Source organism: Marmota flaviventris, chromosome 9 (genome assembly GCF_047511675.1).
Source record: "Marmota flaviventris isolate mMarFla1 chromosome 9, mMarFla1.hap1, whole genome shotgun sequence".
NCBI classification, from domain to species: Eukaryota; Metazoa; Chordata; class Mammalia; order Rodentia; family Sciuridae; genus Marmota; species Marmota flaviventris.
Window position 1 is genome coordinate 4,694,014 of NC_092506.1, and position 9,457 is coordinate 4,703,470.

General features: G+C 56.4%; 1 protein-coding gene across 1 annotated transcript; it reads left to right on the forward strand.

The window, feature by feature from the left end:
• The first annotated feature begins 23 nt into the window (after positions 1-23).
• Mrpl21 (mitochondrial ribosomal protein L21) lies at positions 24-8,587 on the forward strand. The gene is made up of 7 exons (XM_027944601.3): positions 24-130; positions 386-443; positions 1,485-1,570; positions 3,640-3,803; positions 5,437-5,489; positions 6,304-6,407; positions 8,279-8,587. Exons 1-7 carry the CDS (start codon positions 40-42, stop codon positions 8,341-8,343), a joined length of 621 nt encoding a protein of 206 aa, XP_027800402.2. The 5' UTR covers positions 24-39; the 3' UTR covers positions 8,344-8,587.
• The last annotated feature ends 870 nt before the right edge of the window (positions 8,588-9,457 follow it).

Consider the following 9,457-nt stretch of genomic DNA (forward strand, 5'->3'; position numbering starts at 1 on the left):
CGCCGCTTCCACTTCCGCTTCCGGCCGAACCACGCGAAGATGGCGGCGGCCGTGGCGCTCACGGGCCCCCTTGGGCGGCTGGCGTTGGCCTGCGGCCGCAGCATTCTAACACCCTGGCGGCCCGGAGCGGGTGAGGCCCGGACGGCCGGGTGCAAGGAGGGGGCGGCCTGGGCAGGCGACGTCCCCTTGGCTTCCGAGTAGGCCCGGGAGCTGGTGGCTGGCCCCGGCGGCGGCGGGGAGGGACAGGCGCTGCCGCCGGAGCCAGAGCGGGGTCGCCGGGGGCCGGTCCTGGTCGCCGGGTTCCGAGGCCCTGCTGCGGCCGCTGGGCGCGGCAGACGCCCCTGCGTTCCCTCGCCCTGGTGACCGCGCTCTCTTCTTCCCGCAGCCGCGCTCGGGCCCGCCGCGCGGAGACTCGGTTCGCAGAGCCCGTCGCCTCGAGCAGGGTAATAGCCAGATGGGGTCTGCGCCTCGCCTCCCTTCGAGCCAGGACTCCCCTCGAGCCAGGACTCCCCTCGCCCGAGTGTTGGAGAGCGCTTTAGCTCTGACCTTTTGACAGTTTTTCTCAGGCCTTAGATTAGTTCTCAGCTCCGCAGAACACCTGGTATGGAGAATACCAGACCCGGCCACTGAAGGAGACCCCGTCCCAAAGTAAAAAGAGAAGGGGCTGGGGATGGAGTTCAGTGGGCGAGCCCCCAGCTCCCCTCCCCAGGCTGCGGGTGTGGGGAGGAGGGAGAAATACACACACATGTGCCTACCTCCCGCCAGAATGCTCAGCAGCAGCAGGAGCAGAAGTTGAAAAACTCAATCTGAACCTAGGGAGAAATCCAATGTGGCGTTTTACTAGAAGTGTCCTGTTATTCCCATATCGCACATGAAAGGTTCTGGCTGTCTTTGCCAGGCCCCATTTATCTGTGTTGTTTTTTTTTATGAATATCACACAGGACAGAGACTTAAGAGACTGCTCCTCAAAGTCACTGCCCACCCGCAGATCATGGTGTGTTGTTCCTAGGGCCTCTGAAACCAAGCATGGTGGGAAAATGCCCATTAATTTCAGATTTGTGTCAAGTTCCCCTGTGCCCCATCCTGGGCCTAGACATTGGCATGTTTTCCCGCGGAACAGAATGCTTAGGACTCCCGTGTTACTAATGATAGATCAGCCACTGCGCATTGAAATACATCATAGCTCTCGGGGTATGTAGGAGACGCTTCTCAGTATTTGACCAGAGAGGTGGGAGTGGTCCTAAAGGGGCGGTGTTACTGTTGCTCAAGCCCCTCTCCCTCTCCATAGCAGGTTTGCACACACACGCCCACAGCCCTGTGACTCCCACTGGCCAGTACGGCCATCTCTTTGCTGTGGTGCACATCAATACAGATGTCCAGTGCCTGTGAGAGGATAGCTCATCTTGACCACAAGCGCAGCATCTCGGGGATTTTGAGCTGCCTTTCATGTGCATATGGTACACATTTATGAAATGTTTTCACAGGTATGTTCCTAAAACGTCTCTGAGTTCACCACCGTGGCCAGAAGTTGTTCTGCCAGACCCAGTTGAGGAGACCAGACACCACATAGGTAAAGACTTGCAGGGAGGGGGCTGGGGTTGCGGCTCAGCGGTAGAGCACTTGCCTAGCACACACAAAGTGCTTCAATCGATTCTCAGCACCACATAAAAATACATAAAATAAAGGTATTGTGTCCAACTACAGCTAAGAAAAAATAATATATTAAAAAAAAATCCTTGCAGGGAGTCAAAACAAGGGGAGGCACCCAACACTGCTCTGGCCAGCAATCAAGGTGGCCACTGCCTCAAAGCAGGGTTTCACATCCCAGGTTCTCGAGGGCATAGCATGGTGTGAATCCTCATGTCCATTTTTGCCAGTAAACACCAAAATTCTAAATGCTCGTTCATAACCACACACAGTGGTGCACGCCTGTAATCCCATGACTCAGGAGGCTAAGGTAGGAAGGTTGGCAATTCAAGGCCAGCCTTGGCAACTTAGCCAGACCCTGTCTCGAAACAAAAAGGCTTGGGATGTGGCTCAGTGGTAGAGCACCCCTGGGTTCAATCCCTGGTACAAAACAACAACATCAAAACCACCAAATGTTCAAAATGTTAATTCATTCAGCAAATAGCTCTGGAGCAGCTTGTCATGAGGCAGGTCCCAGTACCTGCCCTGGGTCCCACCCTGTCTCCGTGGTGGGTGGAGCACCTTCTCCCTTGTCTGAAGAGCAATGTTGATGAGCAGAAGTGCTGCCCTGGGTGCTGGAGAAACGTTCAGGGTGTGGGGAATTGCAGCGGCCCAGAGCCCACGTCAGGAGGAGGAGCACCATGGCTGCCACTGTGGCCAGGAAGGAGCCAGATCCTCAGTTTTCCAGAAAGCTGGAAACTTATGTTGTTGAATAGACTCTTCTGGTATTTTAAAGTATGTTTAAGGTATTATACAAGATAGCCACGCATGGTGGTGCATGCCTGTAATCCCAGCAACTTGGGAGGCTGAGGCAGGAGGATGGCCATTTGGAGGCCAGACTCAGCAGCTTAGCATGACCAGATCTCAAAGATGGGCTGGGGGTGTAGCTCAGTGGTAGCATGGGCAAGGCCCTGGGTTCCATTACCAGGTCCACAAAGGAAAAAAGACGGTGTACGAGGTGAAAGTAGTCATTCCCCAGTGTCTGTGGGGGATGGGCCCCAGGCTGCCTGCGGGTTCAGAATCCTCAGATGCCCAAGCCCTGAAGTCTGAAATGGCTAAGGGTTCACACGTCACCTACACATGTCCTTCCAAATATGTAAGTCATCTCTAGGCAACTTATAATATCCGGTGTAACATAAATGCCATGTTAATTCTTCTGTTGCTTAGGGAATAACGGCAAGAGAAAAGGTCCATTATCTGTTCAATACAGATGCAGCTTTTTTCCCTGAATTTTTTCAATCTGAGGTTGATTGAAACAGGGATGCGAAGGGCTGACTGCACACCAAGACTTCTGTCCTCGCTGCCAGGTGCAGCTTCTGGGTTTGACCCTGTGTCCAGGGCAGGAACTGCCTTGTCCATCCTGTGTGTCCAGCTGCAGGCCAAGCTGGGTGTCTGCTCAGTGAGCCCTCATTCAGAGCAGACCTCAGGGTCTAGCTCACTGTGGCCTGAGTTCGAGTCAGGGCTGTGAAGATGGCAGAGGAGCCAAGTCTGGGAGGCGTGGCTGGAGTCTGCCTGCCCCCAGAATGTGATTTTGGGTGCTCCTTGTTGGGAAAGGCTGTCCTTCCCCTCTTGGTTTGGCCGCCCCCTGCCACTGCTCCTTAATGAACAACAGTGGAAAGATGAGGGTTCCTCCCACCCAGAGCCGTGGACAGGCAGGGGTGCTCATGCTCAGGCCAGAGAACCGCAAGAGGCAGTTTGGCTGCTGTGGAGCCTGAGGGCACCACCATCTGTCGACCCCACACCCAAGTGGCCGGTGCCTCTGGGAGCAGCAGCTGGGCCTCCTCCTTGGCACCTGTGCTTACAGGGTGGACAAGACAGGGTTAGGCCGCCTGCGGTGAGCTGCCCTCACCAGGTGCCAGTGGGCAGCAGGTGCTCCGCATCACCCTGCGGTGGGCGGTGAGGGTGGGCCACCTGTGCCTTTCCAGTTGAGGTGACTGCCGTGCTCTTCCCCAGACGTCGTGAGGAAGGTGAACGAGCTGATCGCCACCGGCCAGTACGGCCGTCTCTTTGCTGTGGTGCACTTTGCCAGCCACCAGTGGAAGGTGACCTCTGAAGACCTGATTTTAATCCATAATGAACTAGATGTCAAGTGTGGGGAGAGGATTCGATTGGAGAAGGTGAGGCTCTCGATTTCTCTGTCTATTCAGGGACTTGCCACCAAACATGCAGTCCCACCCGCTGGGCCAGTCTGAGCAGGAGGCCAGCTAGACCCTGGCACAGGGTGCCCAGGCGGGGCTCAGGGAGGGAGGGCAGCCCCTGGCGGTCTCACTCACAATCTCACAGATGCTCGCTGTCTGGGGTTGAGCAGCCCGTGCCGGGGCATGAGCTCGCCAGGCTCTGGTCGTGGGCAGGAGTGGCAGCTCCAGGTAGAGTGCTGCCCTGGCGTCAGCTCTGGCTGCCAGGGTGGTCCCCAGCCTTTGCCTGGCTGTGGTGCACCTTGCACTCAGACGACTGGTCCACCCAGGTGGCTGAGCACATCTCGCCTTTGGTTCTAATTCTGCCTGCTGTGTTTGGGGGGCATTTGTTTGATTTTTGCCTTCTCCGTTTATAAAACTATAAAGGCTGCAATAGACATTTTTCTAGGATTTCGTCTGGGTTTTCTGCGCTATGGGGATTAAACTCAGGGCCTCACATGCTAGGCAAGTGCTCCACCACTGAGCTGCATCTCCAGCCCTTTGTATTTTTAATTTTGAGACAGGTTCTCACCAAGTTGCCATGGCTGCCCTTGAGTGTGGGATTTTCCTGCCTCAGCCTCCCAAGCGGCCGAGATCTCAGGCGTGCGCCACTGCATTCACCTCTAGGTGACTTACAGTACCTAATACGATATAAATGTGTGCAAGTAGCCATTCTACTGTGTTGATTAAAGAATAATGACAAGGAAAAACTCAAGAGCTCAATGTAGACAAGGTCATCTTTCCAAGTTTTTCAGTCCACAGTGACCGACCTGCCTCTGCTGAGGTAGCACCCAGTTCCTTTACCTTGAAATGTTTCCTATAACCAAAAAACAGTGGAAACCCCACCTAGTGGAGGCTGTTTGTGTGACTTAGGAAGTCCAGTAGCAAAGAGCACTTCATGCTGAAATTAGTTCAAAGGCTACTTTTGTGATTTGTCATTGTCTGACCTGCGTCATTCGTTGTGCTCTCGTGGAACTTTGTCTTCATGCGTTTGCCCCGGCACGCCTGGACCTCTTTCTGATCAGCGAGGTCTTCCAGCATCTAATGCAGACTCCGCTGCTCCTGGAATGCAGAGCACTCTCCCCACAGCCACACCTTGGCTTGGCTGTCCCCACGTGGAACGGGGCCTGTGTGCAGCTCTGCAGTGGTTGAAAGAGCACCGCTGGCCTGAGTCTTGGCGATGTTGGCAGCACTGAGAACCACCTCCACAGACCCGTGGCACGATGGGGTGCAGCTCAGTGGTGGGCCCTGGACTAGAACACGTGAGACCAGCGTCAGTGTAGGTGAAGTTTAGACAAGAGCTTAGCAGTTGTCTGCGGCGTAACTGTTGCATCAGATGACCAGACTCTCTGCATGCGGCTTCCAAGGGCCCAGGCATTTCACTGGACAGCCCCACCTGGCCGGCCAGCCCCCACTGTTTACGTTAAGGCGATATTAGCAGGCAGATCCAACCTGGGACTACTCCCTCAGTTCCAGGTAACTAGTGCTCCGTGTTCTGCGGGCCCTGGTGCCCACTCCTGTTTTGGGTGACTGTGTGCCACTTGGTATGATGACTGTTCCTCCTTAACTTTTTCAGGTCCTGCTGGTTGGGGCGGACAACTTCACCCTTGTTGGCAAGCCTCTCCTTGGGTAATGCAACACTGAGCGCTGGGCGGGGGGGCTGGGGTGCAGGCAGGACAGGTGGGCTGGGCCAGGTGGGGGGTGTGCACGCTCACCGTCACAGCTGAACACAGCAAGTTTCTGTCACAATCTGGCTGTCCCGTGACTCATGAGGAGTTGTCCAGCCCAGACTGCTAGCCCATTACCAGTTTGTCATAGCACAAAGGCGTGCAGATTTATTTGAAGCCAGGTGTGGTGGCACACGCCTGTCACACTAGCTACTCAGGAGGCAGAGGGAGGAGGAGCAGGAGTTCAGGGCCAGCCTCGCAAGTCACCGAGACCCTGTCACAGAAGACAAAATAGAGGACTGCAGACGTGGCTCAGTGGTAGAGCACTTGCCCAGCACACACGAGGTCCTAGGTTTGATCCCAGCACCACAAAATATAGTAATAATAATAAAAGTAAAAGTAAAATTTAAAAAATCAAACCAACACACTCCACAGAAAGTTCTTTTTGTGCTTTTTTATGGTTTTCTGAATGTTTACAGTGAGGGCATATTGCCTTTATAATCAGGAAGGAAGGTAAGTCTTTAGGAACTTTGTTAAAGTGTTAATAAAATTTTAGGAATTCTCATTTTAGGAATTTTACTAAAGTGTTAGTAAAATATCAAAAATAATCAAGAAGGCACACGAGGGCTGATAGGGCACTTGCTTGGCACGTGGGAGGCACTGGGTTCCATCCTCAGTACCACACAATGATAATGTTTTGTGTCCCTCTATACCTAAAACAATAAACATGAAAAATGATTTTTAAAAAGGCACCTGGTTGTTTACTTACCTTCTAGAAAAGACCTCGTTCGAGTGGAAGCCACGGTCATTGAAAAGACAGAATCATGGCCTAAAGTCAACATGAAATTCAAGAAAAGGAAAAACTACAGGAGGAAGAGAAGTGAGTGGGGGGCGTGGCCTGCACTCCACTGCCGTGGCTGTCCCCGGGCGCCCCTGCTCCCTCCTGCAGCTGGGAGAGGCCCTGCCCGCCCGGGCCAGAGTGCTTGCTGGGCCTCAGCTTGGCCAGTCACAGCAGCAACTGACCTGAGGGACATCAGTGGCATCTGGGGTCACGTGGAACCCTGGAAACAGGTCACATCCACTGTGGAGAAAGCTGGAGCTGGTCCCTTGGTGGGGTGTCATCCCGCCTGCAGGGAGTGCGCGAGCAGGGTCTCGGGCTGTGGCAGGACAGAGCCACCCCAGGAGCCTCAGCGGGGGCAGACCTTGGCACCGTCTGCACATAGCACACACAGCACAAGACGGCCTGGGGGAGCTCAGTGAACCCAGCGTCCACGCTGTGGCCACCCCTGCAGGAGGCCAGGGGAACCGGCAGTAAAGGAGTGGGCAGGAGGGGCTGGTGCCAAAGGCCAGCTGTCGGGCTAGTTGTCAGCTTGTGTCTTACTGAGTGGGCGCTGCTGGGCCTGTCCCCAGCCTTGCCTATGGGCTGTGCTCTGCCCCAGCCTAGCTGTAGCCAAGCGCAGCGCCCTCTAGAGGCCATCAGAGAGGGGCTGAGAAGAGCCCGAGGTGGGCCGGGGTGGGTCAGGGGCTGGGTCACGGCTAAGTAGCATGGGGGCTCCCTTGGAGGAGGAAGCACTTCTGGGGCTGGAGGTGGGAGAGGCCCAGGCAGTGGCCACCAAAGGGCGCTTAGAGAAGGACGAGGCCAGGGACCTGGATGCCCACGGTGGGGAGCTATGGGGGTGGCCTTGGCACAGGTTGGGAGGGTTGGAGCAGAGCAGCTGGGGACATCAGCAGGTGTCCTGCAGGTGACCAGACAACAGCAGTAACAGGAGCATAGCTGCAGGGGAGGGGAGGCTGCTGGTGGCAAGACAAGGGCAGGTGGGGCCTGGGGGTGACTTCACAGGGTGCCAGCCTTGCCCAGGGCTGCCACATGTTTCCCCCTGAGCGTGCACAAGACAGGTCACTGAGCACAGAGATGACCAGGGCGTGGTTAGTAAGAAGTCCCCAGGACGATGGTCAGCCAGGCTGGAGGGGAAGGGCTGCTGTCGGGCGGCTTTCACAGGCTGCAGAGGGGGGTGTGGCCAGGGGACAGGACAGGCACCAGGCTCCTGCATGCGGGTGAGAATGGGCCCCTGGCAGCAGAGCTGGTGTCCCTGTCCGGCTCTGAGGGGCAGTGGGCCATGGAGCGGACAGGACGACCTCCCCTGCATCCCAGGGGGCACCTGACAGGCCTGGCCTTGCTGTCCCGCTGTCTGCCACCTGCCTTGTTCCGATTACAGGCGCCCGGCATTGCCCTGAGCAGCAGACAGGAGTGTCCACAGGACACCCCATCCTCACAAGATGGCCACCTGAAGGATGGCACCACAGGGCCTGGGACAGCCAGGGCTCTGACTCTAAATGGTGTCACTCACAGTTCTGTTGGGACAGCTGCTGGTGCTGCTCTATTACCAGTCGCAGGATGTGATCACATGTGCTTGTGGGACAGTCTCTCCTGTCCCTCTGACACTCCCAGGTGGCCACAGAATTAGTATTTCACTCCTCATGGTCCAGAGCCGCAGTGGACGTGGGGCAGAGGTGGCCACTCTGTCCTAAGGCCTCAGCCTTCCAGCTCTGCTCCTGCTGATGCAGCCACGGAGCAGTCAGCCATGATGGCCCAGATAACCTGACCAGGCGTGGCGGGGCAGCAGCCAAGACTGCCTAGGGAGTGCCAGCCAGGACAGGGCCTGTGCACAGGGCAGTAGCACCGGGCAGGCAAAGCTCATTCCTGGTGGCCAGCCTGGTTGGGCTTGTGACAGTGCCTTCTCTCTCTCCCAGTCATTGTGGCCCCACAGACCGTCCTCCGGATCAACACCATTGAGATCGCTCCGTGTTTGCTGTGATTGCCAAGCCAGCGTTGAGCCAAGTACCAAATAAGCTCCTGGTGACTGGGGTGCACGCCTGTCATCCCCGCCACTCAGGAGGCTGAGACAGGAGGATCCAAGTTCAAGGCCAGCCTGGGCAACTTATCAAGACTGTGTCTCAAAATAAAAAGGACTGGGAGTGCAGTTCAGTGGGAGAGCACTGTGGAACCCAGTACTGCAAAAAATAAAAATAAAAAACACACTTGTTTCCGAGGAGACCAAACTTCTGCTTTGATGTGCAGGGCTGTGCATGCCGGGAAGGTGAGGTCTTGGCCTTCTCCACTAGTGGCCACCTCCCTGAGCCAAGGAAGGCCCCTGGAGCTAGTGCCTGGGAAAATAGTAGTCTCTGCAGCCCTACCCCCACCACGGTGGGCCTGGGGAACACGCTGAGGTGAGCCGAGGGCAGGGGGGCACCTGGGTTCCCAGGGGTGGGGTGACAGGAGCAAGCCCTCCTCTGAGTCACCCGACACCTATCCTGGTGATTGGCTGCTGAACTCCTCCTTCCTCGGCTTTTTTTTCCTCCCGTGATCCAGCAGGAGGCGCCACCACACAGCGTGGGACACTGCAGTGCGTGTAGTGGCAGCCAGGAGGGCCAGGCAGGCCAAGGCCCCAGGATGGAGAGGGACAGCTCAGAGAAGGGCACAGCACCTTCTGGGGACTGGACACAACAGGAATGAGGACAGAGCAGTGGGCACAGGGGATCCTAGACTTGACCCTGACAGCTGCAAACTACCTGGAAAGTCTTCCAGGGCTGCCAGGTCCATTGCTGCAAGGGTCAGGCCACTGGGAGGACCTGTTGGGAAGCTAATCCAGGCAAGAAGGGATGAGGTGGTGACCCAGAGTGACCGAGGGAAACAGCAAGAGGGAGGGGTTCTGGGTGTGGGGAGGGCCACCCTCGAGGAGAGAAGCCTGGCCACTAGAAGTGGCACGGAAGAACCTGGGCTCGAGCTGGCAAGTACTTCCCTCCACGTTCCCCAAGCGCCCTTGAGGAGCCACCCTGAGCTCTGGACGTGAGCAAAGAGGGCAGCCTTCCCACCAGGGCCTCTCTGGTCAGGTGCCCGTGTGCCCTGCTGGTCACTGGCCCTGATCACCC

Coding starts and splice junctions, on each gene's coding strand:
- Mrpl21 (XM_027944601.3), top strand. CDS start 40: ATGGCGGCGGCCGTGGCGCTCACGGGCCCCCTTGGGCGGCTGGCGTTG. Junction 444..1,484: donor AGCCCGTCGCCTCGAGCAGG/GTAATAGCCAGA, acceptor ATGTTTTCACAG/GTATGTTCCTAAAACGTCTC. Junction 5,490..6,303: donor GTTGGCAAGCCTCTCCTTGG/GTAATGCAACAC, acceptor CTTACCTTCTAG/AAAAGACCTCGTTCGAGTGG.